We start from the raw sequence: 27,640 nt of genomic DNA on the forward strand, positions 1-27,640 counted from the left end.
AAATTTTTTCATCGATGATTCAAGTATCCAAACAGATATGTACATCATCAAAACTTCAGCTCCTAACAGTTTCTTTAGTTACTGCTTATGCACAAAACGGAATTTTAAAAAGATTTTTGAATCTTGGAAGATTTTTTGAAACAAAGGATAATTCACCTACCCCTACATAAGCTCCCTTCCAATTTCCAAAATAATGCCATAAGGTATTAATGTACCCATTGAGAATTACTTACAAGTTAAACTCTAAAATTAAACAAGACCCCAATGTCAGAAAAAAGTTAAAAGAAGAAAGAATGCAGGTCATTTAAAGCCAAAGATTCACTGACACTTAGAACCTCTTACCCCGCAAGGTTCTTTTGTTTAACCAAATCTTATGGCAATAAGAAAATACTAACATTACTATTTTAAGCATAAAAATATGCATAAAATATACAACATCATTCAAGTACTATTAGTGCATTTGGCTTTTATACCCTGTCTTGCCTCCAAGGTATGCAGGGTCAGAAGAGCTTAGTTTATGAAACCCTCCTCTTTCCACATTTTGGGAAACACTATGCCCTTGATACGTTTCATAGACCACAGCCTCCCAAAGTACAGACCAAAAGAAACTACAGAGTCATTTAAGACCCAAAGGGCTGGAAGAAAAAGGACAAATACTACAGAATATTAAAGAACATTTCAGATGAAATTCCACAGAACAGAGATGTAGTGGGTCATACATGTAAAATTTCCTCTCCTATTCTTCAAGATGACATTTAGAAATGCTCAGCCCATCCCAAAAGCATACAACTCTCCTCAATTTTATTTGACATTCTCACCTTAGACCAGTAGCTTTCACTCAGGGATGACTTTGTCCCCCGTGGGGATTTGGCCATGGGCCCCAGGAGGTGGGGAGAGTGTTGGCGTACTAGCGGCATCTTGTGGGTAGAAGCAAAGATCTGGAAAGAGTTAAGATGGCGGAGGAGAAGGGGACCCCTTTTTCAGCCGGTCCCCTGAGTCGAGCTGGATAGGTACCAGACCAGCCTGAACACCCACGGAATCAGCCTGAGACACAGGAAGATACATCTGGATCTCTACAAATGAACATCTCCAGCGCTGAGTATTGAGGTATGAAGCGGGGAGCCATGAAACCGAGCACAGATATCGGAAGATAAACGGAAGGGGGAGGGTGCCGCCGCGATCGGGCGCCGGGAAGCGGTAGCCACCTGCACGGGGGAGCGGGTGGGGCTCGCGGACCGGCACCCGCGAAACAGCAGACTAAGACCGGTAAGCCGGGAGCGCGCACCACCAGGCATCTCGCGGAGCACCGGAATCCCAGTGCGCTCACTGGATCCAGACTGAGACCGGGAGCTCCCGGAGCCCGCGAGGGGCGGCTGGCGGGCCACCTGCACAGGGGAGCAGGCAGACTCACGGACCAGCACCCACGAGAGAAGAGACTGAGACTGTGAGCGGGGGAACGCACGCAACCAGACTGAAAACCGAAGCTCGGGTGTGCTCACTGGAACCACATTGAGACGGAGTTCCGGAAGCGCGCGGGGGCAGCTGGTGGCTGGCAGTGTTAGAAACACAAAGGACAGAGACGCACCGGCCCTGGAAGTGAGGGCTGGGACGCCGGGTGTGGGGCGCACATCCCGGGACGCTGCAGGGTTGAGCAGCACCAACAGTAACAGAGTTAAAGTGGCCAGAACATCAGTGGAGAACAGTCCGCGATCCCTCTGTTCTGAGACAGAGCCTGAGATTCGGCCACTGCTGCTCTGACACTCAGAAGAGGCACAGCAAACCACCAGGGAAAGCCACCAGAGAACAAAAGCCTGGAAATACCGGCTCACAGGGTGCCCATCCCCATCCCCCCTCGCAGGGGACACGGAGACTCTACCCAAACAGGACTGCCTGAGTATCAGCGCGGCAGGCCCCTCCCCCAGAAGGCAGGCTGAAAAAAATCAAGAAGCCCACATCCCTAAGATCCCTATAAAACAAGGGCGCACGGCCTGGGTCCCGGTCAATAATTTGGGCTCTGGACAACCCCGCAACCTCTCCTCATCAGAATGACGAGAAGGAGAAATCCTCCCCAGCAAAGAAAAGACAATGACTCTATGGCATCTCTAGGTGTATATCCACTAATGGATATGGATATAACCAAATTATCAGAAATGGAATTCAGAGTAACAATGGTCAAGATGATGTATAGACTTGAAAAAAGTATTAACGAAAATGTTAATGAGAATATAGAATCTCTAAGGGCAGAAATGAGAGTGAATCTGGCAGAAATTAAAAATTCTATGAGCCAAATGCAGTCAAAACTAGAGGCTCTGATGGCCAGGGTGAATGAGGCAGAAGAACGTATAAGCAAACTGGAGGATGGGTTAGTAGAAGAAAAAGCTAAAATAGAATCTGGACTCAAAAAAATCCACGCTCAGGAATGTAGGTTACAGGAGATTACTGATAATGAAGCGTTCAATGTCGGGAATCATCGGCAGCCCAGTGGGTGGAGAAAAACAGAGGTCTAGAAGAATATTTGAACAAAGTGTAACTGAAAACTTCCTAATCTAACAGAAACAAACATTCGTGTCAAGGGCAGAGGACCCCTCCCAAGCTCAACCACAACAAACCTACAACATGTCACGTCATAGTGCATTTCGCAAATATTAGATCCAAGGATACAGTACTGAAAGCGGCCAGGGCAAAGAAATTTCTCACGTACCAAGGCAAAGCTATCAGAATTACGTCAGACCTGTCTACACAGACCTGGAATGAAAGAAAGGATTGGGGGGCCATTTTTAAAACTCTTTCAGAGAAAAACATGCAGCCAAGGATCCTCTATCCAGCAAGGCTGTCGTTCAGAATGGATGGAGAAATAAAGACCTTCCAGAATCGCCAGTGGATGACCAATTTCATAACCACGAAACCAGCCCTACAGGAGATATTAAAGGGTTCTATAAAAGTAAAAAGGCCCCAAGAGTGATACAGAACAGAAAGTCACAATCGATAGAAACAAAGACTTTACAGGCAACATGGCATCATTAAAATCATATCTCTCAATAATCGGTCTCAATGTAAATGGCCTAAATGCTCCCATAAAACACCACAGGGTTGCAGACTGGATAAAAAGACATGACCCATCCATTTGCTGTCTACAAGACACTCATTTTGAACCTAAAGACACATTCAGACTGAAAGTAAAGGGATGGAATACCATCTTTTACACCAATGGACCTCAAAAGAAAGCTGGAATAGCAATTCTCATATTAGACAGATTGGATTTTAAAGTAAAGATTACAGTTAGAGACACAGAAGGCACTATATTATTCTTAAAGGATGTATCCAACAAGTGGATATGAGAATTATAAATATATATGTCCCCAAAAGGGGAGCAGCAAGATACACAAGCCAACTCTTAACCACGATAAAGAGACATATAGACTAATCCACGCACGAGGAAGCAGTTGACCAAAATTAGAGCTGAAATCAATCAAGCAGAAACCAGAAGTACAGTAGAGCAGATCAACAGGACTAGAAGCTGGTTCTTTGAGAGAATCAATAAAATTGACAGACCACTGGCAAGACTTATCCAAAAGAAAAGAGAAAGGACCCAGATTATTAAAATTATGAATGAAAAAGGAGAGGTCACGACGAACACCATTGAAATTGGAAGGATTATTAGAAATTTTTATCAACAGCTATATGCCAATAAACTAAGCAATCTGGAAGAGATGGAATCCTTCCTGGAAACCTATAAACTACCAAGATTGAAACCGGAAGAAATTGATTCCTTAAACAGGCCAATTAATTATGAAGAAATTGAGTCAGTGATAAACAACCTTCCAAATAACAAAACTCCAGGCCCGGACGGTTTTCCTGGGGAATTCTACCAAACATTCAAAGAAGAAATAATACCTATTCTCCTAAAGCTATTTCAAAAAATAGAAACAGAAGGAAAGCTACCAAACTCATTCTATGAGGCCAATATTACCTTGATCCCCAAACCAGGCAAAGACCCCCTCAAAAAGGAGAATTACAGACCGATTTCCCTAATGAATATGGACGCCAAAATCCTCAACAAGATACTTGCTAATAGAATCCAACAGTACATTAAAAGGATTATCCATCACGATCAAGTGGGATTCATACCTGGGATGCAAGCGTGGTTCAATATTCGCAAATCAATCAGCGTGATACATCATATCAACAAGAAAAGACTCAGGAACCATATGATCCTCTCAATCGATGCCGAAAAAGCATTTGACAAAATACAGCATCCTTTCCTGAATAAACTCTTCAGAGTGAAGGGATAGAGGGAACATTCTTCATTTTCATAAAAACCATCTATGAAAAGCCTACAGCAAATATCATTCTCAATGGGGAAAAGCTGGAAGCCTTTCCCTTAAGATCAGGAACACGACAAGGATGCCCACTCTCGCCACTATTATTCAACATAGTACTAGAAGTCCTTGCAACAGCAATCAGACAACAAAAAGGGATAAAATGTATCCAAATCGGCAAAGAAGAAGTCAAACTGTCTCTCTTCGCAGATGACATGATACTCTATGTGGAAAACCCAAAAGAATCCACTCCCAAACTATTAGAAGTTATAGAGCAATTCAGTAATGTGGCAGGATACAAAATCAATGCTCAGAAATCAGTTGCATTTCTATACACGAATAATGAGACTGAAGAAAGAGAAATTAGGGAATCCATCCCATTTACAATAGTACCAAAAACCACAGGTTACCTTGGAATTAACTTAACCAAGACGCAAAGGATCTATATTCTAGAAACTATAAATCACTCTTGAAAGACATTGAAGAAGACACAAAAAGATGGAAAAATATTCCATGCTCATGGATCAGAAGAATTAACATAGTTAAAATGTCCATGCTACCCAGAGCAATCTACACTTTCAATGCTATCCCAATCAAAATACCAAGGACATTTTTCAAAGAACTGGAACAAATAGTCCTTAAATTTGTATGGAACCAGAAAAGGCCCTAATCACCAAGGAGCTGTTGAAAAGGAAAAACAAAGATGGGGGCATCACAATGCCAGATTTTGAGCTGTACTACAAAGCTGTGATCACAAAGACAGCATGGTACTGGCACAAAAACAGACACATAGACCAATGGAACAGAATAGAGAGCCCAGAAATGGACCCTCGGCTCTTTGGGCAACTAATATTTGATAAAGCAGGAAAAAACATCCGGTGGGAAAAAGACAGTCTCTTCAATAAATGGTGCTGGGAAAATTGGACAGCTACATGCAAAAGAATGAAACTTGACCACTCTCTCACACCATACACAAAAATAAACTCCAAATGGATGAAAGACCTCGATGTGAGACAGGAATCCATCAAAATTCTAGAGGAGAACATAGGCAGCAACCTCTACGACATCGGCCAAAGCAACCTTTTTCATGACACATCCCCAAAGGCAAGAGAAACAAAAGATAAAATGAATTTATGGGACTTCATCAAGATTAAAAGTTTCTGCACAGCCAAGGAAACAGTCAGAAAAACTAAGAGGCAGCCCACGGAATGGGAGAAGATATTTGCAAATGACACTACAGATAAAGGACTGGTATCCAAGATCTACAAAGAACTTCTCAAACTCAATACACGAGAAACAAATAAACAAATCAAAAAATGGGCAGAAGATATGAACAGACACTTTTCCAATGAAGACATACAAATGGCTAACAGACACATGAAAAAATGTTCAAAATCATTAGCCATCAAGGAAATTCAAATCAAAACCACACTGAGATACCACCTTACGCCAGTTAGAATGGCAAAAATAGACAAGGCAAGAAACAACAATTGTTGGAGAGGATGTGGAGAAAGGGGATCCCTCCTACATTGTTGGTGGGAATGAAAGTTGGTCTAAATCGTGGAAGGAACCGAGATGCCCTTCAACAGATGACTGGATTAAGAAGTTGTGGTCCATATATACAATGGAATATTACTCAGCTATCAGAAAGAACGATTTCTCAACATTTGCTGCAACATGGACGGCACTGGAGGAGATAATGCTAAGTGAAATAAGTCAAGCAGAGAAAGACAATTATCATATGGTTTCTCTCATCTATGGAACATAAGAACTAGGAAGATCGGTAGGGGAAGAAAGGGATAAAGAAAGGGGGGTAATCAGAAGGGGGAATGAAGCATGAGAGACTATGGACTATGAGAATCAAACTGAGGGCTTCAGAGGGGAGGGGGTGGGGGAATGGGATAGACTGGTGATGGGTAGTAAGGAGGGCACGTATTGCATGGTGCACTGGGTGTTATATGCAACTAATGAATCATCGAACTTTACATCAGAAACCAGGGATGTACTGTATGGTGACTAACATAATATAAAAAAACATTTAAAAAAATAAAAAATAAAAGTAGTAACTGAGAAAAAAAATAAAGTGACACTATATGTATACCTGTCAAAGAAAAAAAAAAAAAAAAAGAAGCAAAGGTCTGCTCTCTACAATGCACAGGATAACCCCCACAACAAAGATTAACCAGCACAGAATGTCAATGCCTAAGAAACACTGATTTTGAGGTCCCTAAAATAATTGGGAGCCAAAAGACAGGAACTCACTCAACTCACTACCAAATCTAAAACCCACCTCCATCTGTATTCAAATGTTAGTCCTTCCTTCTGCCAAATGCCAGTACTCCTATTTATGGCCCATCCTTTCCAATTAAGCCCCCAACCCTTTTGCTTTCTCAAAGACACTGTACCTGCAATAGTATTTTCTCTTCCCTTGAAAAATTTCTCCTACTCCACTGAATCCTAAAGTATACAAACCCTAGTAACTTCCATTAAGCACAGAGATACACACACAACCATCTAGAATAAAAACACCTCCCTTAACCCTACTTCTTACTCTCTTAGAAAACAAAAGTTCTTGAAAAGTTTTCAGCATTCCCTACCACTGCTTCCTCACCTCCCTGTCCACAGTTAACCCACTCCAACTTGAGCACCCAAATGCCCCAATGAAACTACCTGCTTGCTCTTTGGTCACCAACGACCAAAGCCAGCAGTCACTTCTCTATCCCTCTCACTACACCTCTCAACAACACTTCCAACTCCCTCCTTGACACCTCCTCCACTTGAATATTTAGAATAGACACTCTAAAGGTAATTTGTCCAAAATACAGTTCTTTTAACATGACTTAAAAATCATGAACAATTTGGCTCCCATCTTGCTCTTGATCTTAGCTAGTACCAAAGTACAACCCCCAACACCACACTTCAGCCAAATAGGCAAACTCATCTCTGTCTAAAAGCTTCTGTATTTGCTGTTTCCTCTCCCTAAAGGCTTTCACCTCTGGATCTTCACCTGACTGGCTCTTCCTCATCCAGGTCTCATCTCAAGTAACCTGTTTCAGCAATTTGGCCTTCCCATACCCCTATCTGAATTACCCACAACTTAGAACTTCATAGGAATGTCATATTTCCTCACAGAATGTATCACTAGGAAGTCAACTTGTTTTGTTTACTGTTGGCCTGATCTCACAGAATGTAGGCTCCATGAAAACAGCAGCCTCATTTATTAATCTCCAGCACCCATGTGTATGAGGTACATACTACATGCTTAATAAATATTAAGCAAATAAATGTATTTAAGGTGCAATGAAGAATACAAAGTTCTAAGACACAATTTGAGAGTATAAATGAGGCAGTAGTGGAGAGTTAAACCCAGATATCTAATACTAACAGGCCATGAAGAGATGTTAATCATTGGACGAGGGGAGTAAGATATGAACTTTTTAGCTGCCAAAACACAAAATGTTCCAATACCATATCTTTACTATTTTTTTTTTAAATTTTTACACATTGCATAAAATAAAAAACATTTGTTCATGTCAGTTTCAATTCCTGATTTTTTTTTGTGATTGGTACATTTTGTGTTGTATCATTATCCAAAATTATTGGTCAACTATATAAAACACCATAACAACACTTACAGCTATTCTTTAAGGTTTTGTTTTTTTTTTTTTTTTAATCTGAAAAGTTAATTGTTTGCAAAAGAACTAGAAACAAATTATCTGGCTAAAATTATTCATAGTGCCATGTGTAGGGAAAAAAAAAAAAAGGAAACAACTCAAGCATTATTATAATATACCCCTGCCACAAGGAGGCAGAGAAAGCAAGGAAGGTAACTAAGACAAACTAGAAAAGTACTGTTTACTATCAGCTTACAGAAAAGCTTAGGCACCCTCCATTCATAATCATTGACATCTGCAATTCCCAAATAATTAATTACACCTTATAAACAAGCCTACAATCATTTAAAGACTTCAAAATACTTGAGGTGAAAATGGATAAAGTGAATACATATATTCATTTAGGAATAAGAAATGCACATCATAAAAATTAAGATAAAATATAATTCATTATAGAAAACAGTATCAACTTGTACGTTTCTCCTAAATAATAAGGAAGGGCAGGATAGATTAAAGCTATTATGGCATACTTTTACTCTAATATGGCTAAATTTACAATTGTGGTATGAAGTCTGAAGAACTAATTCTTAAATATTTGTACTTGTCTTTCTTTCACTAAGCACCTCAAGAAATTTCATCAGTAACTCTTTGGAGAAAATACTTTCTACGATTTATTAGGAAAAAGTTTTTTAAAAGTCTTTTCAGTTCTACTTTTAAGCATCAGCACAGGCGCCCTTCAAATGAAAACTCATGAATTTCACTAGCCCCCAGTCTCCCACCTCAGAGAAAGAAAGAAAAGGGAAAAAATCTTTCAAGATACCAAGAAAAAAGCATCAAAGTATTGGGGGGCAAATACTGATACATTATCTCAGCTCTAAAGTAACTGAAAATAGAACAAAACAGAGACAAGTAAATGCAAAATAGAAAAAAAGAGAACATATAATTACTGAATAAATAATCTGATAATCAAAGAAAGAAGTCTGTAGAAGGTGGAGAAAAAAACGTTAACATTTTTCTCTCGTCATTACTAGTGCCACATTTACATTTAACAAATACAAAATAAGCACATTAACTATATACATTTTCTTCTCTTAGGAAATATTTAATAAAACAAGTGCCCTAAATTTTTATAGGTTATAGTTTTGCTTTTGTAGGTGGGTGAATTCTCAAACTCTTCCTCAAAAAAGTAAAATGCATCTCACAGACTAAAAAACAAAAACTAGTACCCAGTGACTACCAATTTAAGCTTAGTCCCAGAACAATTACATTATCTGAGAGAAGTTCAAAATTTCATGAAAATACTTTAGACATTTCAAGAAGAAAACATATCCCCACAAAATCTAAACAAACCAAATATTTTAAATTCAAAACTAAGAAATCTCCTATTCGATCAATAATTATACAAGGGATACTACTACTTCTATATCAGATCTATCTGTCCCTGTATCCATATAGTACCCAATGAGAATATATATATAATCTAGCGTACAAAGAGCTCTAAAGCCAGGGGACAACTGGGTGGCTCAGTCAGTTAAGCACCTGCATTAGGCTCAGGTCATGATCCCAGGGTCCTGGGATCAAGTCCTACATTGGGCTCCTTGTTTGGAAGGGAGCCTGCTTCTCTCCTGCACTCCCAGTGCTTGTGCCCTCTCTCTTTCTCTCTGGCAAATAAATAAATAAAATCTATTTAAAAATTTATTTAAAAAAAAAAAAAAAAAAGAGCTCTGAAGCCCGATTGCAGAGTTTCAAATCCCGGCTACAGCACCTACAAGCTGTATGACCTTAAAGAGGTTACTTCATCTCTCCAGACTTTGGTTTCTTGCCCACAAAAACATGGATAATACTATACCTCATAGGGTCGTTTGGGAGGTTAAAGAGAGTTAATATATATTAACCATTGAGAATAGGATCTGACACAGTAAATATTCAATAGTTGTTAAATACTATCTTCATACAGCACCTGGCACATGCTAAGTGCTCAATTAATACTTGCTAAATAAATGAGTGACCGGGATGCATGGGTGGCTCAGTAGGCTAAGCATCTGACTTAGGCTCAGGTCATGATCTCAGGATCCTGGGATTAAGCCCTGCATCTCAGGGTGTGTCCTCAGTGGGGAGTCAGCTTGTCCCTCCCCTTTCCCTCTGCCCCTCCCACAGCTCATGCTGGGGGGGGGGCCTCTCTCTTTCTCAAATAAATAAAATCTTTTATAAATAAATTAAATAAATAAATAAAGTGACCTACAGTAAATAACCAGTTTTCATTGCAATCGTAATGTATCTAAACCTAACTGCAAAAACGTTTTCAAATTCTTTTAAGTCTAATTGGCTCAATTCGGGAACTTATTTTGGAAGCATGCAATACTGAGTTAACTGGAATATTTCATTCAAATATTTAAGTATCTACTCTGGGCTAAACACTTGCGATACAACAATAAACAAGACACAGTTTCTGCCTCAAGAAGCTTAAGCTATTAAGAAACTTAAAAATATGTTAATTAAAAAGGAACTCAGAAACCTTCCAGTCCAACACCCTTCATTTTAAAAATGAAGAACCTGAAGTCCAGAAAACTTAACCAATTTGGCCAAAGATATAGCCTAGATAGTAAAGAGTCAAGACTGTAAGTCAGGTCTTGTAACTCCCAGCTAGCTTAGCGGTCTTTTCCGTATACCATACTGACTCAAAGTACTCTATATGAAACAGACTGAGATCTTGATCCACCACTAACAAAAGCTCTGCTAAATTATTTATTTACTGCATTAATGTAAATCAACACAAACTTCAAGGGAGCTATGGGAGACACAAAAATAAACTACTGTGATTACTTAATATATTTTCAGATCAACAAAAGGGATTCTTCACATTTGGAGGGTTGGTGAATTAATATTCTTAAGTCAGTTAACAGTTTGTTTCTAGTCTTCCATGGTGTTTGTCCCATTCTCAGTCTCTATGCTGCATTTCCACTCGCATTTATGCCCTGGAGACAACAATAAAAGCACAATATATACTGGACTGCTAAACTTAAACACTTAATTGCCAAGAACTTGAAAGGGGGAAAAAAATCACATAGTATGATAGTAATTACCTTAAATGTACCATTTTGATTTTTCATGTAAGAAACCAAAAATATATCCACTGGTAGAAGTGCTGATGTGATAAGTGCAATCGCCAGAGAAAAAATTGCTGTTATGGTGGAGACAACTTCACTTTCCCGCTGACTTTGGTATTTACGAACATATATCCAACAGAATGCCAAAATAGCCTGAAAGAGAACAAAAAGAAATGTTTTGTTACTGCCCTATGTATTCTCTAACACAGATGATACTATGTGTTTGAAAGTTTCCAATGGGAAACCGTCCAATGAAGGTTCTTTTAGATGTGTAAGGAAGGTCCACTAGGTCTTATAAACTTGCTGAAGATTTATAATATTCAAAGCCTATTTCATGAATGCCATAAAACCTCACTTAGGTGCAAAGACACACACAAACAAAAGTTATTGATGACAGTGCTCAATTACACATATCCTCATTGAACCTCATTAATGGTTTCACACATCACAATTGTAGTTCTGAATGTTTTTTACCTATAGATTTCTCCAGCCTAATAGAATATAACTTGAACTGAAATTAACTTCTGCCCCATTATGACAGTTCAAGAATATCATTCAGCTAAAGATTACCTGCCAATAATCACCACGCAATTGACAAATTATACTATAATTCGAATTTTAAAGGGCCTTAAACAAAGAAAAGTGAACATTTAAAATGAGTACACGTGCACTGCAAGGAACTTTCCAGTGATAAAAATACAAGCAGAGGTACTGAGGATGACATCTCTAATCCACCAGGTACTCTTAATAGTTACCACTGCCTTTCTAATGACTAACACAGAGTATAGGACTTCACTCACGATTCTCCAACTTCAGGAAATATCAGAACCATCTGGAGGGCTTGTTATAGTAGAGAATGCTGGGCCCCACCCCCAGTTTCAGATTCAGAGGTCTGGAGTGGGCCCAGAAAATCTGTATTTGTAACAAGTTCCCAGATGAGGCTGCTACTGGTCCAGGAACTACATTTTAAGAACTCTACTCTACTCAAATTTAGGGAATTACAGATAGGTACTAAATCAGTGATTCTCAGCCTAGGTACTGTGTTAGAATCACCTGGGCAGTTTTTAATACCCTTATGCGGTCCCCACAAATCAATTTATACTGAAGCTCCTCCAGGCAACAGCACTTTTAAAAAGCCTGAGGAGGAGCACCTGGGTAGCTCACCAGTCAAGCGACTGCCTTCGTCTCAGGTTATGATCCTGGGGTTCTGGGATTGAGCCTGGCGGTGGGCTCCCTGCTCAGCGGGGAGTCTGCTTCTCCCTCTGTCCCCACCCCCACTTGTGTTTTCTCTCTCTCAAATAAATGAATAAAATCTTTTTAAAAAATTTAAAAAATAAAAATAAAAAAGCCTCAGGATTCCAATCTGAGCCAAACTTGAGAACCACTGTTCTTTGTTTTCCATTTTATTGTAGTTGACACACAATGTTCTATTAGTTTCAAGGGTACAACATAGTGATTCCACAACTCTACTCCCTATGCCATGCTCACAAGTGTAGCTACCATCTGTCACCACACAACACTACTACAGTATCACTGACTCCCATGCCATACCTTTCATCCTCATGACTTACTCATTCCATAACTGGAAGCCTGTACCTCCCATTCCTCTTCACCCATTTTGCTCATCCTCTCCCTTCCAGCAGCCACCAGTTTGTCCTCTGTATTTACAGGTCTGTTTCTGGTTTTTTGTTTTGCTTTTTATTCCACATGTAGGTGAACTCATACGGTATTTGTCTTTCTGTCTCTGACTTATTTTACTCTCCAGGTTCATCCACGTTGTGGCAAATGACAATAGAATATTCCTTAGCCATAAGAGAGAACGATTGTTTTAAATAAACTCTATTAAGAACTCTGAGACAAAAGCGCTGTTTTGTCCTTTCACTCTTTTCAACAGATTGAACTGTTACTTCCTTTGTGGGTATCCTAGCTCAGGAGCCTGACCACCACCACCACCTAATTGGTTTCACAGCTTCCAAATTCCCCCTACCACAATCAAGAAATAAGAACAGTTCCTCCACTGCAGAAAAATCCCCTTTGCCCCAGTGTAGTTAACCCCTCTCTCTACTCTCCACCCTTGACAACCACTATTATCTGTCCCTATAGCTTCTACCTTTTCCAGAATGTCAGATGTATTTATATAGAATATCGTCTTCTGAGTATGGCTTCTTTCACTTAGGATAATGCATTTTAAATCTATCCAAGTTGTTTCATGCAATTCCTTCATATTACTAACATTTCAGTGGTGTCAGAACAGCAGGAAAAAATAAAGTGAGAACGGAATGTAGACTTTGGAACCTGGATGTTGGAGGGGAAAAAAAGACCTACATTCAAATTCTGATGACTTACTAATTTATTTTTGTTTGGGGAAATTATTTTCTCATAAATTTATATTAATATTTTAGTGGAGTTGTCTTTTTAAAATGAACTCACAAATATTTAAAACATTCCTCAAATTATTTTGAAGCCACTGGAAGCTGAGCCTAAATCATTCTATCCTTAGCAGGACCTGACATGAAGTATTCAATAATTTCTTTGATGGATTTCAAAAAGATCTGCACTTTTACAAAATTCAAAGTGATAGGTCTTACTGCAGAGGAAGCTGTTTGCCAATACCAGACAGACAAGCAGGGAAAGGGCAACCCAGCCAAAATAGTTAAGCCAAAGGATCCTGAACTTTCTGGTCTCAGGATCCCTTTATACTGTTAAAACTGAGAACCCCAAAGAGCTTTTTGTTTATGTGGGTTAAATCTATCAGTAGTTACTATATTATAAAATAAACCAAATGTCATCATCTATAAAATAGTAATAAGAATACTTCATAGCAGGTAATAAGGATTAAATAAGATGTAAGCAGTTACTGTGGCCAGGCACTGTGCTATATAAACTCTTTACATCTATGGTTATTCAGACCTGGATATCCGGCATACTTTGTTGAAATGAACAAAGGGAACCTATCACTTCAAGGAAAAAAACCAACGGTATCCGTTCCCAATGGTAAAATTCAAGCTTTCAACGAAACTTAGAATTTTGGAAAACTTGTATCCATGACTGCAAGCTTGACAGTTTCTCAATACTTATTTCTGGGACATTTCTTCTTACAGGTTTAATGATAGGGTTTCAGATTCCATTGTTTCGACTAACCTTTAGAAAGCTTCCAGTTACTGAGTTTTGGTGTAGTATTTAAGAACATCCACAATTATCTAAAAAATACTCTTCTTTCAGGGACATACCACTAAAATAGGATATTCTTCATATACTTCAACCAAAACAACACTCAAAAGACCGAATACACAAGCAAACATGAGAGTCTAGCTCTCTTCTAATAAGCTAGGAATTAAATTTGCAGAAAATTAATTAGCCCTTATTACTAATTTTTTTCTACTCCGACATCTAGTTTCAAACTTCTTAATTCCCTTCTCATTTTATTTTTTCCTGCTGTACTATCACCAATTTCAATACCTTCCTTTCTTCATCTATCCAAAGTCTACTTCCATTAAACTTTCTTCCAATATTACGCTCTATTCTCTGAAGTCCTATTTCATTTATAAAATCATACTTTGGTTTTCAGTACTTAAAATACCTGTTTTAAGAATTTTTGTTCTCGAGGCACCTCGGTGGCACAACTGGTTAAGTGTCCCACTCTTGGTTTCAGCTATGGTCTGTGATTTCAGGGTCATGGCATCTAGCCGGGCATAGGGATCCACACTCCCACACTCGGCGGGGAGTCTGCTTGGAGTTTCTCTTTCCCCACCAAATAAATAAACAAATCTTTAAAAAAAATTTTTTTGTTTTCCCACTATCTTCAGGCTCTCTTAAAGCTCATTTTGTTTCATTTCCATCCTCCCACAATTGGCACAACTCATACACATTAAACGTTTATTAATTGATAACTGCAAAAATACTCCCACTAGACTTTGATACTGGTTACATGCTCATTTGTTTTTTTCTAAACCAACTGAATATGATGGTCTGGAAAAGCTAGCATAGTCCTCAAGTATAGGACTGGATGGGCTTTGGGGACTAGGGCCACCCTTTACTGTTTTTATTTTCTCCACCAAGAGGAATAAAGTATGCTGCAGTGTAAAGGCAGTATTATTTTCTGGGAGAGTGAAGGTAGCAAGAGATAACTTTCCAGAAGCTTTCACACATTTGGGGGTGAGGGGTGGGTAAAGTTTCTGCTGAAATATTTACCAGCAAAACATACTATTTACTACCTAGGTTGCAGACACTGTAGTGGAATCTAACAAATACAAGTCTTGATTTCCAAAACTGAAGTTATTGGGTTTTGAGGTTTTGTTTTTTGTTTTAGTAATGCAAAACAGCAAAATACTTTGGGACATGATGCTACAACCGGACAGGATAGACAATGAGGAAAGAGAGTGAGAATGGGGAGGGGTATGAAGACATATAAATTGAACCGCCAAATAAAATAAGCCCAAGGGTTTTAATATGAGGCAAGGAAGTAAAAAGTAGACTATTTGGGCTCCTGAGGCCCACGTTTTGATCACTGGATAAACAGGAATAAGATGGTAGGGAAAGAAAGCACCTGAGTTCTGATAGGCTGTAGCATACACACCCTGATACTGGCAGTAAAGAGAGCTAGAGCTCTACCCTGCGTTAAGTTTCTATATCCACCAAAAGAGACTGGAAAGGAATGTGAAACCTGGAAGTCAGAACGAACACCTCACGTCATCAAAGCAGAATCGCACAATGGGTAGAGAAGGTTAGAGACTCAATAACCCCAAGGGTAAGGAACACGGACAAACCCCACTTAAAGCAGCAGCGAGGCCCCCTTCCAGTTCAAGGCCAGCGGCTACTGAACTTGCAAAGATCAGACGCTGCTGCCCCACACTTTGTGCTCACGTCTCACGTGGGGGCCAGAGGCCACTTCTGCCTTCTCAACCCTCGGGGTCTCCTCGGTCCCCAAACTCCACCCGTCCCAGTGCCCTAGTCAGGGATAAGGCCAAGAGTTTCGAAAATGGAAACCTGCAATATTAGACGTCATCAGGGAAAAGACAGCAAAGGCGGCCGGAAATCAGTGCCTCCGTTCCCCACTCGGAGCGCAACCCCGCCCAGGAGCAAAGGAGCCCCCCAACAGTCCAAACTAAAAGGGGGGCGGGGCGGAATGAGGAGGGTCTCCCGCTCCCGGAAAGGCCTGCTACAGGGCCGGCCCCTCTCTCTCTCCCACCAGTCCGTCCAAACACTGGGAAAACTACGAGCACCTCCCCTNNNNTGCCCCACAGCCAGCGGACACCAAAGGAAGTGAGAAGGGAATAAAAATCCATCACTACAGAGCCAACCAAGCACACACGAAGGTGGGGGCGGAGGGGGCGGAGGGGGCGGAGCAAACAGTTGCCAAGGAGACCCAGCCCTCGAGCGTCCCCTGGCGTTGAGCCGAGCGGGGGCGGGGCGCGCCCGGGACGCCATGACGTCACCGCGCTGCTTGCTCCGGAGGTGATGCGACGGCTTTACATGAGGGTGTTGTTTTACTGCACAGCAATCTTGTTGGAATAATTGAATCGGACTAAGCTGATGGACTGGAAAAGCGAGGGGACTCCACAAGGGCCTGGATTGGGAAATTCAAGCTAACGTTAAGGAGTTTCGACTTCCTCCTGGAAAGGAAGTTTGGCCCTCTTGTCCAAGACAGAATGGGCCGTGTAGTTAGCAGAGCTCACTAGGTTGCAGGAATGGCTGTCTGAAGAAAAAGTTTGCCTGATGCCCAAATGACTTTCTAATTTGCTGGCATTGGGGTCCGGCCTGAGTAACTATTTGGCTGGACATGGCCTTATCACATGATGTTGTAGCCTTTCTATTTAGTTCTATACATACCTGTGAATTTCAGTAATGACTTTGTGAACATACAGTGAAATTGCAGGTTCTCCTAATATTCATAAATTTAAAAAACGGTGCGGTAAGCCCTAGTGAGGCAAAGGCATAGATAGTTCCTATGATAGCTTCTCTGGGTCTCCTGGAGTGGGGGTTCATATTTAACCACTAAATTGAAGAAGCATAACTTGTAATCAAAACAGAACTTTATGCGGGCACCTGGGTGGCACAGTCATTAAGCGTCTGCCTTCGGCTCAGGGCATGATCCCAGCGTTCTGGGATGGAGCCCCAGATCCGGCTCCTCTGCTAGGAGCCTGCTTCTTCCTCTCCCACTCCCCCTGCTTGGGTTCCCTCTCTTGCTGGCTGTCTCTGTCAAATAAATAAATAAAATCTTTAAAAAATAAAAAAAAATTTTTTTAAAACCCAGAACTTTATGAGTGAATCCTCCCATCTCTTTTCAATACATTATGTGGTGATAAATTATCCCCTGCCTAAGACCTACTTGTAGCTGAATCCTGAAGTAGGTAAGGAATAGGGAAGAGGGGAAAAGGAAAGAAGGAAATAGAGGAGAGAACTGTTTTAACATAAATTGTTGCCATCATAACCTGGTTTTATGTTCTCTGAAACTACAAATGTTTGATCACGACTTTCTTCTGTGGGACATTCATTTCTCTGGAAACCTCTTTCCTTTAGTTTCCTTAAAGTGAGTAGAGACATCTCTATTCCAAGAGTTCACCTAAATTACTTCACCAGTTGTCAGGCATAATGTGGTACTTGTTTGTTTGTTTGTTTGTCGTAAGACCTTATTTTAAGTAATCTTTGCACCCAATGTGGGGCTCAAAGGTCAAGAGTAGCAGGCTCTACCAACTGAGCCAGCCAGGCAACCCTGTGGTGGTACTCTGCCTCTTCCTGCTAGTCTCCTAATCCTCTCCTAGAGGCTCCCTTGGCTAGAAGGAAAGGTCTAAGACAACCCCAGGCCAGTTTTCTACCTTTTCCCCATGGCCCTAATCCTCTGTATAGGAAATGATTGTGTATAAACTGCATAGCAACCTTTGGAAGCACAGGCCAATCTCAATGTAGCTGTAGTCTCCTACTTCTACCATCAAAGCAATCAGCCCTTATTGGATATCCCAGAAGGAGTCAGCCTGCACTCCATACTTTGCTGTAGTTTTCCCAGGCCTGAGTCAAGTATCATTCCTCTGTATTTCTCAATTGCAGGAAACATATTTCAAATTCTCCAAGTGGCTCCCTTGAGGCCTCCCTTGGAAATTTTATAAGTGAGCAACCTTTCTTTTATAATTACAAACAACCAATAAAGATTATTATTTTTAAGAAGCTCTGGTCTATAATTAGAGGCTTCTTAGATTTAAGAACATCTAACCCTTAGATGGGAACATCCTAGCCCAATGTTTCCCCACCCCCAAACACACACTGTCCCTTGGGGTTAAAGGTGGAAGCCAACAAACCAGGAGCAATTCTCATGAAATAAATCTCTTTGAAAGAAAGAAAGAAAGAAAGAAAGAAAGAAAGAAAGAAAGAAAGAAAGACTTCAATTTTTCTTTTCCCCACTCCAATCCATTTACTGACATTTTATTTGGCTGAGGGGTTGAAAATTGTAGAATAAATTCCTTTCACAGCCCTGTTTAATTCTGCATATGAAGGAGAATTTATGGCTAGGAAGAAGACAAAGAATTAAAGACTATAATCTCCCCCACCACTTTAAATTTTATGTGAAATTGAAGTTTTTAGCAAGATCAAACTGAACGTTTTTAATATCTGATATACTATCCATTGAACTAAGCCCATTTAATAAACTGCTTTAGCTCTTTTGCTGACTCCAAATGCCTAAGTATTGGGGTCCTGTTGGGCAATTGCTTGATTTGCAGGTAGGAAAACCTTACAAACCTGTGTTGCTGGTAAGTGTGACTAGTTACAAGAACAGTAATTCTATTGGAAGAAAAAAGAAAGAGAATGTGAGGCATCTGGACAGGTAGAGAGGCACGTATCAACCTGTCTGTCCATTCTTCAGCTTAGTCAGGATGTACTATTCATTTCACGTACACACCAGGCCAGCAAAGATGAAACACATTCTCCTTAAATCTAAGAAGCCTCTAATTATAGACCAGATCACTTTAAAAATAATAATCTTTATTGGTTGTTTGTAATTATAAAAGAAAGATTGCTCATTTATAAAATTTCCAAGCATGTATAATTTAGAAACTGAACAGATCCTAATAAATTAACACAGTTCTCCTCACACCAAGATTCTTGCCTTTAAGAGCTTCAAGGATTTTTTTTTAAAGATTTATTTATTTATTTGACAGAGGGAGAGAGAGACAGCCAGTGAGAGAGGGAAGACAAGCAGGGGAAGTGGAAGAGGAAGAGTCAGGCTCCCAGCAGAGCAGGGAGCCCAATGCGGGGCTTGATCCCAGGGACCTGGGATCATGCCCTGAACCAAAGGCAGACGCTTAACGACTGAGCTACCCAGGCGCCCCAGAGATTTAAGGATTTTTGTGTACTCATTCTAATATGTTCCATGAGGGTGTGGAAAACCAACAGATAATCCTTCCCTGCTTCCCCGGTGCCATAAACTGAATATTTGTGTCACATACACACACCCAAGTTCATATGTTAATTCCTAAAGCCCAAAGTGATGGTAGGGCCTTTAGGAGTCACTTAGGTCATGAGAGCGGAGCCCTCATTAATGGTTAGTGCCTTTATGGAAAAAGACCCCAGAGCGTTCCCTTGCTCCTTCCACCATATCAAGTTACAGTGAGAAGACAATACCTGTGAACCAGGAAACAGGCCCTAGCCAGATACCAAATCTCTTGGCACATTGGTCTTGCACTTCCTGGTCTCCAGAACTGTACAAAATAAATTTTTGTTGTTCATAAAGTCACTATTTATGGTATTTTTGTTATAGCAGCCTAAAGAGACTAACACACCTGGCATTACAAAAGAATGCACTTGCCCTCCTCCCCACCTAACAACTCTTAGGAAGGTATCAGGATTTCTGTGGATTCTGTTACTTTTTTTTTTTTTTAAGATTTATTTATTCATTGGGGGGCAGAGCAGAGGGAGAGAGAGAGAATCCCAAGCAGACTCCACACTGAGCACAGAGCCCAATGTGGGGCCGATCCCAGGACCTCAAGATCATGACCTGAGCTGAAACCAAGAGTTGGATTAACCGACTGAGCCACCCAGACTCCCTGACTCTGTTCCATTTTCAGTTCAAAGAAATGGCCATGTAAATCCCATCACTCCGAGGGGATTTAATAAGAGAACATATTGCAGAAAACCTTCTATCAAAACCTAGCCCCACTGACTATGTTAGGAGGGCTAGAGGCCTCTGGAGGAAAGCAACATTTGTAAGAGAACAAATATCCTCCCCTCATTTCTCTGTCCTTCAGCTTTTAAGTAGTCCTCCTCCACTAAAGCCAGTGAGGGGAAGACACACAAGAGAATCACCCATATGGTTAAAGGGTGTGACCTGAATTTTGGGAGAGGCCCAGCATCTTGCTGTAAGTGCTGAGAGTGGCTGACTCACAGAGGTGCCTGTTGCTGAGCTAGCAAAGAAACCTGTGCTGGGAATATCTTGGACAGAAAGGGTGTAGATTAGCTCCTCCCCATCCTTACTTCCAACCCCCGCCCCACAAAAGCCCATTAAATTCACACTGGTAGAAGGCTCCTGAGAACCACCCTATCTGTGTACTTATTCCTGTGGACACATTCACAAACCTCCACTGGAAAAGGCCTTTTTAAGAATTATCTTGGTCTAGCCCAGGAACATGTGGACAGCAGAAAGTTCGGGGAGGAGCCCCAAGTGGGACAGGCAGTGATGACCTACAGAAAAGTCACCTTGTTACCAAAACCAGACAAAGATGGAATAAAGAGGGGCGCCTGGGTGGCTCAGTCATTAAGTGTCTGCTTTCTGCTCAGGCTGTGGTCCCAGAGTCCTGGGATTGAGCCCCTCATCGGGCTCCTGCTCTGCTGGGAGCCTGCTTCTTCCTCTCCCACTCCCCCTGCTTGTGTTCCCTCTCTTGCTGGCTGTTTCTTTGTCAAATAAATAAATAAAATCTTAAAAAAAAAAAAGATGGAATAAAGAAAACTACAACGAACACAGATGCCAAAACTGCTGACAAAAGAGTTCATGAAGAAAGGACAATCATTCCTCTCATCCCTTGTCCTTATAGAACGCAAGAACCCAAAGCTGGAGGATTGGGGACGGGTTTGGGAAACAGGAGGCATGAGAGTGGTTTCTCATTCCCTTTACAGAGTGCTTTTGGAAAACCAAAGGTTGAATTATGATCAAGTGACACATGCTAGGAGGTAAAATTTATAAAAAGGATCTTAACATGGGAATTGGTAGAAACAGCAAAAAGCAAACTGAATGTTTTAATTTATTCAGAGGAAAAAGTAACAGACTGGGAGAAAAACTTAATATCAATGAGACACAAAGGAGGTAGAGAATAAAGAAAGGAAGTAGGGCACAGAGACCTAAGGAGGCCTAGAACGAGAGGATAGTAGGGTGCATGAGTCAGGAACACAACAGGCTCACGGTCTAGCAAAGGGGTCAGTAATCGAAAAAATCCCATAGTCAAGCTAACCACACAATGGGAACTATACAACTGATGATACAGCTTGCACTCTGAAATTGCATTTATACCATAGCAAAGTCTAGTTATGCATCCAAATTAACTGTATGTATTAGACCACCAGACGTTAACATGTTGTGTTTTCCTTTTGAAATTGCTGATTCTTATATGTCTCTTTTTTTCTTACTTTGTTACGTTGTTAAAAACATAAAATATTGGACTTTCTGTCCAAATAAGACACTTGAAAAGTCTCAAAATTTCTCTTTCTGTCATGTTGTCTGTGCTTCTATTGCTAACCAATAATCCTTCTGATTGACAAATTCTTTCTTTAGCTTGTTTAATACCTTCAGTCAGGTTACAGTTAAGCCTTACTGGCCTCAGATCCTAGTGACTTTGCACATGTCTGGCCTGATGCATTATGTGTTGATTTAGAATTTAGCTCTCTGTTGTGCGCCATGTGCTGCCTACACTTAATCTTCTGTCAAAAGGATTTAACAGTGATCCTGCGTGAACATTACTGTGGGCCTGAGGAGGTTTGAGCAAACCTTTTTCTCCTGTTACTACATTATCTCCTTTACCCCCTAATCCTTCCACTGTCATCCAACTGAATTGGTCATCACAACCCTAAGAAGTTTCTGCCTTTCTTTGTGAAAGGAATTCACAAATTTCTTTATGAGGGAATTGGCACAGATGCTGGAGAGGCCCATTTGGTTCTGCTAGAACATTTGCTCATTTGTATATAATTCTGTGGGGGAGCTGGAGGTTTTTGCACAAGAGCCAATCCATGAAAAATTAAATGTTTATGGTCTACATTTTTTCATTTAAAGTCAAAATAGCTTTTATTGAGTCCCAAAGTATAAGATATATTCAAAAGTATAGTTCATCTGTTTCATTGTTTTCTTAAAGAAAATGACACTGAAATGTTAATATCTGGGTGTTTCTGATTTGTGGACACAGAGGCAACATTCCAATTTGTCATCCTAAAATTAGACTGCACACAGTATCATAATGTGAATTGTAAAATTCACATTTCCATATATCTGCAATTATAAATTCTTAATGGATACTGTTTATATATAATTTCCAGTGGAACAAACATTCCCACACGAATGGATGATGCATGTTCGTTTTCTTCTTAAGATTTTTCTTCTGGGTATGAAAGAAATTATTTAAACATAGTCTAGACATGCTAAAATATCACTTAATACATCCAAGTGTTTTTCATTGTATCAATTCCTAAACCTGGTGTTCATGTACTTTAAGGTATAAAAAGTAAGTTTGCATGTACAACTCAAATACGTCAAAGACAGTTTGGAATGCAAGTAGAAATTACAAGAGAAACTGATTTTCAATTTCTATTTAAAATGATCCATAGCATGCTCAATAATTTTAATAAATGATGCATTTTTTATTTGTAGCATATGTTGAACTTTTTTCTAACAATAGGGTTCCTTTCCTGGCTCCAACATCTATTCCCGTCCATTGTGTGGTTCTGCTTGCTTCAATTCTGGACACAGTTTCTCAGCTTATATTTGAAATCAAATGGAACTTTTGGTGTTAAATTCCCACATGTTAATAATCTATAAGTCATACGTAGTGAAGAGAAGGGCCATATGCACCCCAATGTTCATAGCAGCATTGTCCACAATAGCTAAATTGTGGAAGGAGCCGAGATGCCCTTCAACAGATGACTGGATTAAGAAGTTGTGGTCCATATATACGATGGAATATTACTCAGCTATCAGAAAGAATGAGTTCTCAACATTTGCTACAACATGGACAGCACTGGAGGAGATAATGCTAAGTGAAATAAGTCAAGCAGAGAAAGACAACTATCATATGATTTCTCTCATCTATGGAACATAAGAACTAGGATGATCGGTAGGGGAAGAAAGGGATAAAGAAAGGGGGGGTAATCAGAAGGGGGAATGAAACATGAGAGACTATGGACTATGAGAAACAAACTGAGGACTTCAGAGGGGAGGGGGGTGGGGGAATGGGATAGACCGGTGATGGGTAGTAAGGAGGGCACATATTGCATGGTGCACTGGGTGTTATACACAACTAATGAATCATCGAGCCTTACATCGGAAACCGGGGATGTACTGTATGGTGACTAACATAATATAATAAAAAATCATTAAAAAAAAAAAAAGAAATATCAAAAAAAAATAATCTATAAGTCATAAAATTTTGTAAAACCGGTTGTTCTTATTAGAAGTTACAGAGCTAAAGTAGCTCAGGTCTAGATAGCTGTGTCTGTAGCACAATATGAAAGAATTTTAAGTTGATCTTTAAGTTTTTAAACAATTGATAAAGACATTTATCCTTATGTTTTTATTTGTTGACAAATACTGTAAGTTCTTCCATTGTTTATATTTCTTAAAGATTTTATTTATTTGAGAGAGAGAGAGAGATTGAGAGAACAAGTGGGGGGAGAGGCAGAGAGAGAAACAGACTCCCTGCAGAGCAGGGAGCCTGATGTGGGACTGGACCCTGGGATCATGACCTGAGCCGAAGGCAGACACTTAACTGCTTAACCGACTGAGCCACCCAGGCGCCCCTTTCTTCCATTGTTTTTAATGATATAAAGTAGGGAATTTCAACCACTATGTCCAAAGCCTTTTCTGAAAAATAGTTTAATTAAAACTATGAAATATATTCATTGAGGTATAGAAATGCTTCCAGGAGGAGGTAACATTGGACCAGGTTTTGAAGGATGGAAATGAGTTTATCAACACAGACACACAGGGAGAACACCATGTGACGATGAAGGCAGAGATTGAAGTAATGTGTCTATAAGCCAAGGAACACGAAGGATTGCTAGCAACTGCCATTAGCTGGAAGAAAGGCATGGAACAGACCCTTCACCCAGAACCTTAGAGGAGCTTGACCCTGCTGCCACCTTGATTTTGGACTTCTAGCTCCCAGAGCCATGAGAGACTACATTTTTTTTTTTTTGAAGAGTTTATCAAACAGACTAGGAGAAGGGTGAGCATAGATTCCATCAAGGGAATAGCATATGTAAAGACACAGAGCATGCAATACCATATTCAGTATTACTTGAGCAATCAGTGTGAGAGGGGGAGGAATTAGCCAACTAAGAGACTGGTCAGAACGGGATGCATATTCCCCACTAAGAAACTTGGGCTTCATCCAATAGGCAACGAGATCCCATGAAATGTTCGAAGCAGGAAGAAATATAATGAGACTTGCATTTTGGAAAGGTCCCCTTAGGATAATCTGAATGCTGGGTTGGAGATGGAGCATACTTGAAGGAGAGTTTATTTCAGTTAAGATGCTATCACTACAGTCAAGGCAAGAGATGATGGAAGCTAAACAGGCTGTCAACATGAAGGGAGGAGATAGATTTATGAGATCGTAATAAAGATTCATGTTCAAGACATGGTGTCTAAATGTGAAAGGTGAAGAGAGAGAGAGATTCATAGCGAGGAATTGGTTTATGCAATTACGGGGGCTGGCGAGGCAAGTCTGAACTCCACAGAGCAGGCCATCAGACAACACAGGCTGAAACCTCTCAGGCAGGACCTGACATTGGCAGTCCACAGGCAGAATTTCCTCTTCCTCAGGGAAATTTCAGTTCTGCTCTGAAGGCCTTTTAACGGATTGGATCAAACCAATCCAGATTATGGAAAATAATCTTGTTTACTGAATCAACTGTAGGTGTTAATCACACCTAGGAAATACCTTCACAGAAGCATTGTTGCTGGTTCTCAACTGAGAGATGTGGAGAATGACAGTCTCACTAATTAAGATAGGGAACACGTGAGGAAAAATGGATTGGGAGGGAGGAATAACAGAAATTTACTGTATTTCATAGATTCTAAGATGCACTTTTTTTCTTTACATTTTAATGCCTCTGAAGTTAGGATGCATCTTATAATTGTTGAGATCTTACCACTATAATGAGAATCATTTTTCCTTAGTATTTTATAAAATGATGGTGTATCTTACAATCAACGATATCTTAGATTGAAGGAAAGAAGGTAGCGGATTTGATTTGGTATCTTGAATTTGAAGTGCCTGAGGGACATGAGTCACTCTAGTTCACAGAACACATAGGTAGGAAACAATGACACCCAGCTAAGAGGCTTGCCATGGAGATATGACTTCTAGAGTCATCTGTACTCAAGTGAAAGTCAAAGCAATGGAAATAAAATCCCTAGGGAAAGCAGATAGCGTGAGATGAATAGGCAACTGTAAAGAGCTCAAAAGTTTAAAGAAGAAAACAAAAGGAAATGAGTCATCAGAAAAATTTTCAGAAAATGACATTAAAAGAAAAGGGGAAAGATAATTTTTACAAGCTGTGAGGAGTTATCAATGTCAAATGCAGTGAGAGGACAAGTACCCACTGACTACAGCAAGATGGGGGTCGCTAACAACTTTTAGAATGACTTCAGTGGAGTAGTGAGGGAGAAGACGGGTGCATTGGATTGAGGAATGAAGGAGAATTAGGACAGCAGAGGTCATGAATGTGAACATTTCTTCAAGGAAGCTTGACTAAGGAGGATGGAACAATGAAAAAAATGGAGGGAATGAAGTTGAAGATGATTTTGTTAGAAGTGACTCAGACGTGGACTTGTTTCTAAGATAAACAGTAAGGACAGGAGCCACAGTTAGCACATCAATCTAAATTTGGTTATCAGGTCATTTTATTGACAACTTGAACTCTGAAGAAATGACGTAGTCAGGTGAGAGGAAGGAGATGAGTCAATCAGACACTATTCTAGCAGAAAAAAAACAAAGAGTAAGCCAAAAGTGTGATTCAAGACAGTTTAATCACTGGACTATTTACAAAAGTGTGAGCAGCATAAAGTGAAATTAACCGTAAGAATGGTAACAGCAGGAAGCCAGTACCACTCCTAAAAGGACAAGAACAAGAAGTTACTGAAACTGGCAAGACCTATAAACTTAGGAAAGAGCTGCTTAGCAGCCATTGTCAACCCAAAGTTCCCTAGAAAGAGAGTCATGGGGATAAATACCCTGAATTCTCTCTCCTACTATCCTCTTACTTCCTGCCAGTATCTCCTTTGGATGAACTTAAGAGGTCAAAGGGCAAGGGAGTCCATTTGACACAAAGCATAATAATCAGCTTCCCTGGGTACACAGCAGGGTGGAGAAGGGTGGAGAATCCAGCTGCAGCAGCAAATGGAAAACAGTGAACAGAAAAGGCAGGGTTTGTCCAAAGGGGAGTTAAGACCCAAGACAATAGAACTCCTGGTGAAGACAAAGAGGGCATTTGCTACAGATTCTATGATTTACTCTAGCAGTTGTGACAACAAAGACTATCCTAACTTTTGCCTAGTTAATGAGAAACTGATATATCTAAATAAGAAAAGGCCCAACATTCTTGTCTTAATTAATACCCACTGTTCATTTTGTATTGTATATAATGGAAACAACCAATGATATCTATGGATTAAAAAAGATTCTAATTCTCTGCAGGATAACAAAACTATTCACATGTTTCATCTTTTCATATAAAAAGAGATTTCCCGTTAAAAGGATGCTTCTTTTTTTCAAAAATTTGAATAAATTGATGTTTTAAAAAATTACTGCCATTGGTAACTTTAGCCCTGAAAAAAATGAACAACGTTAAAACTTTCTTTAGGTTTTTGTGTCTATTTTTGTACCAGCACCATACTGTTTTGATTGCCACAGCTTTGTATAACTTGAAATCTGGGATTGTGATACCTCCAGTTTTGCTTCTCTTTTTCAAGATCGCTTTTGCTATTCAGGGTCTTTTGTGGTTCCATACAAATTTTAGGATTGTTTGTTCTAGTTCTGTGAAAAATACTGTTGGTATTTTAATGGAGATTGCATTAAATAGAACAGTGGAACAGAATTGAGAGCCCAGAAATAAACTGATGATTATATGGTCAATTAATATTTGACAAAGGAGGCAAGAATTGCAATGGGAAAAGGACAGTCTCTTCAGTAAATGAGGCTGGGAAACTGGACAGTTACATGGAAAAGAATGAAACTGGACGATTTTCTTATACCACATGCAAAAATAAACTCAAAAGGAATTAAGGACCCAAATGTGAGACCTGAAACCATAAAATCCTAGAAGAGAGCATAGGCAGTAATTTCTCTGACATAGCAATATTTTTCTAGATAGGTATCCTGAGGCAAGGGAAACAAAAGCTAAACTAAAC

At 40.0% G+C, this 27,640-nt stretch overlaps 1 protein-coding gene across 1 annotated transcript in view; it reads right to left on the reverse strand.

Moving 5' to 3' along the window:
- The window catches only part of LMBRD1 (LMBR1 domain containing 1), a 114,796-nt gene extending 103,603 nt beyond the window's left edge, over positions 1-11,193 (reverse strand). The window contains exon 1 of the mRNA XM_008684898.2: positions 11,017-11,193. Coding sequence (XP_008683120.2) covers positions 11,017-11,043 — 27 coding nt within the window. The 5' untranslated portion in view covers positions 11,044-11,193. The remainder of the gene's footprint in view (positions 1-11,016) is intronic.
- Between the last annotated feature and the right edge of the window lie 16,447 nt (positions 11,194-27,640).

Source organism: Ursus maritimus, unplaced genomic scaffold, assembly GCF_017311325.1.
Source record: "Ursus maritimus isolate PB19 unplaced genomic scaffold, ASM1731132v1 scaffold_29, whole genome shotgun sequence".
Lineage (NCBI taxonomy): Eukaryota > Metazoa > Chordata > Mammalia > Carnivora > Ursidae > Ursus > Ursus maritimus.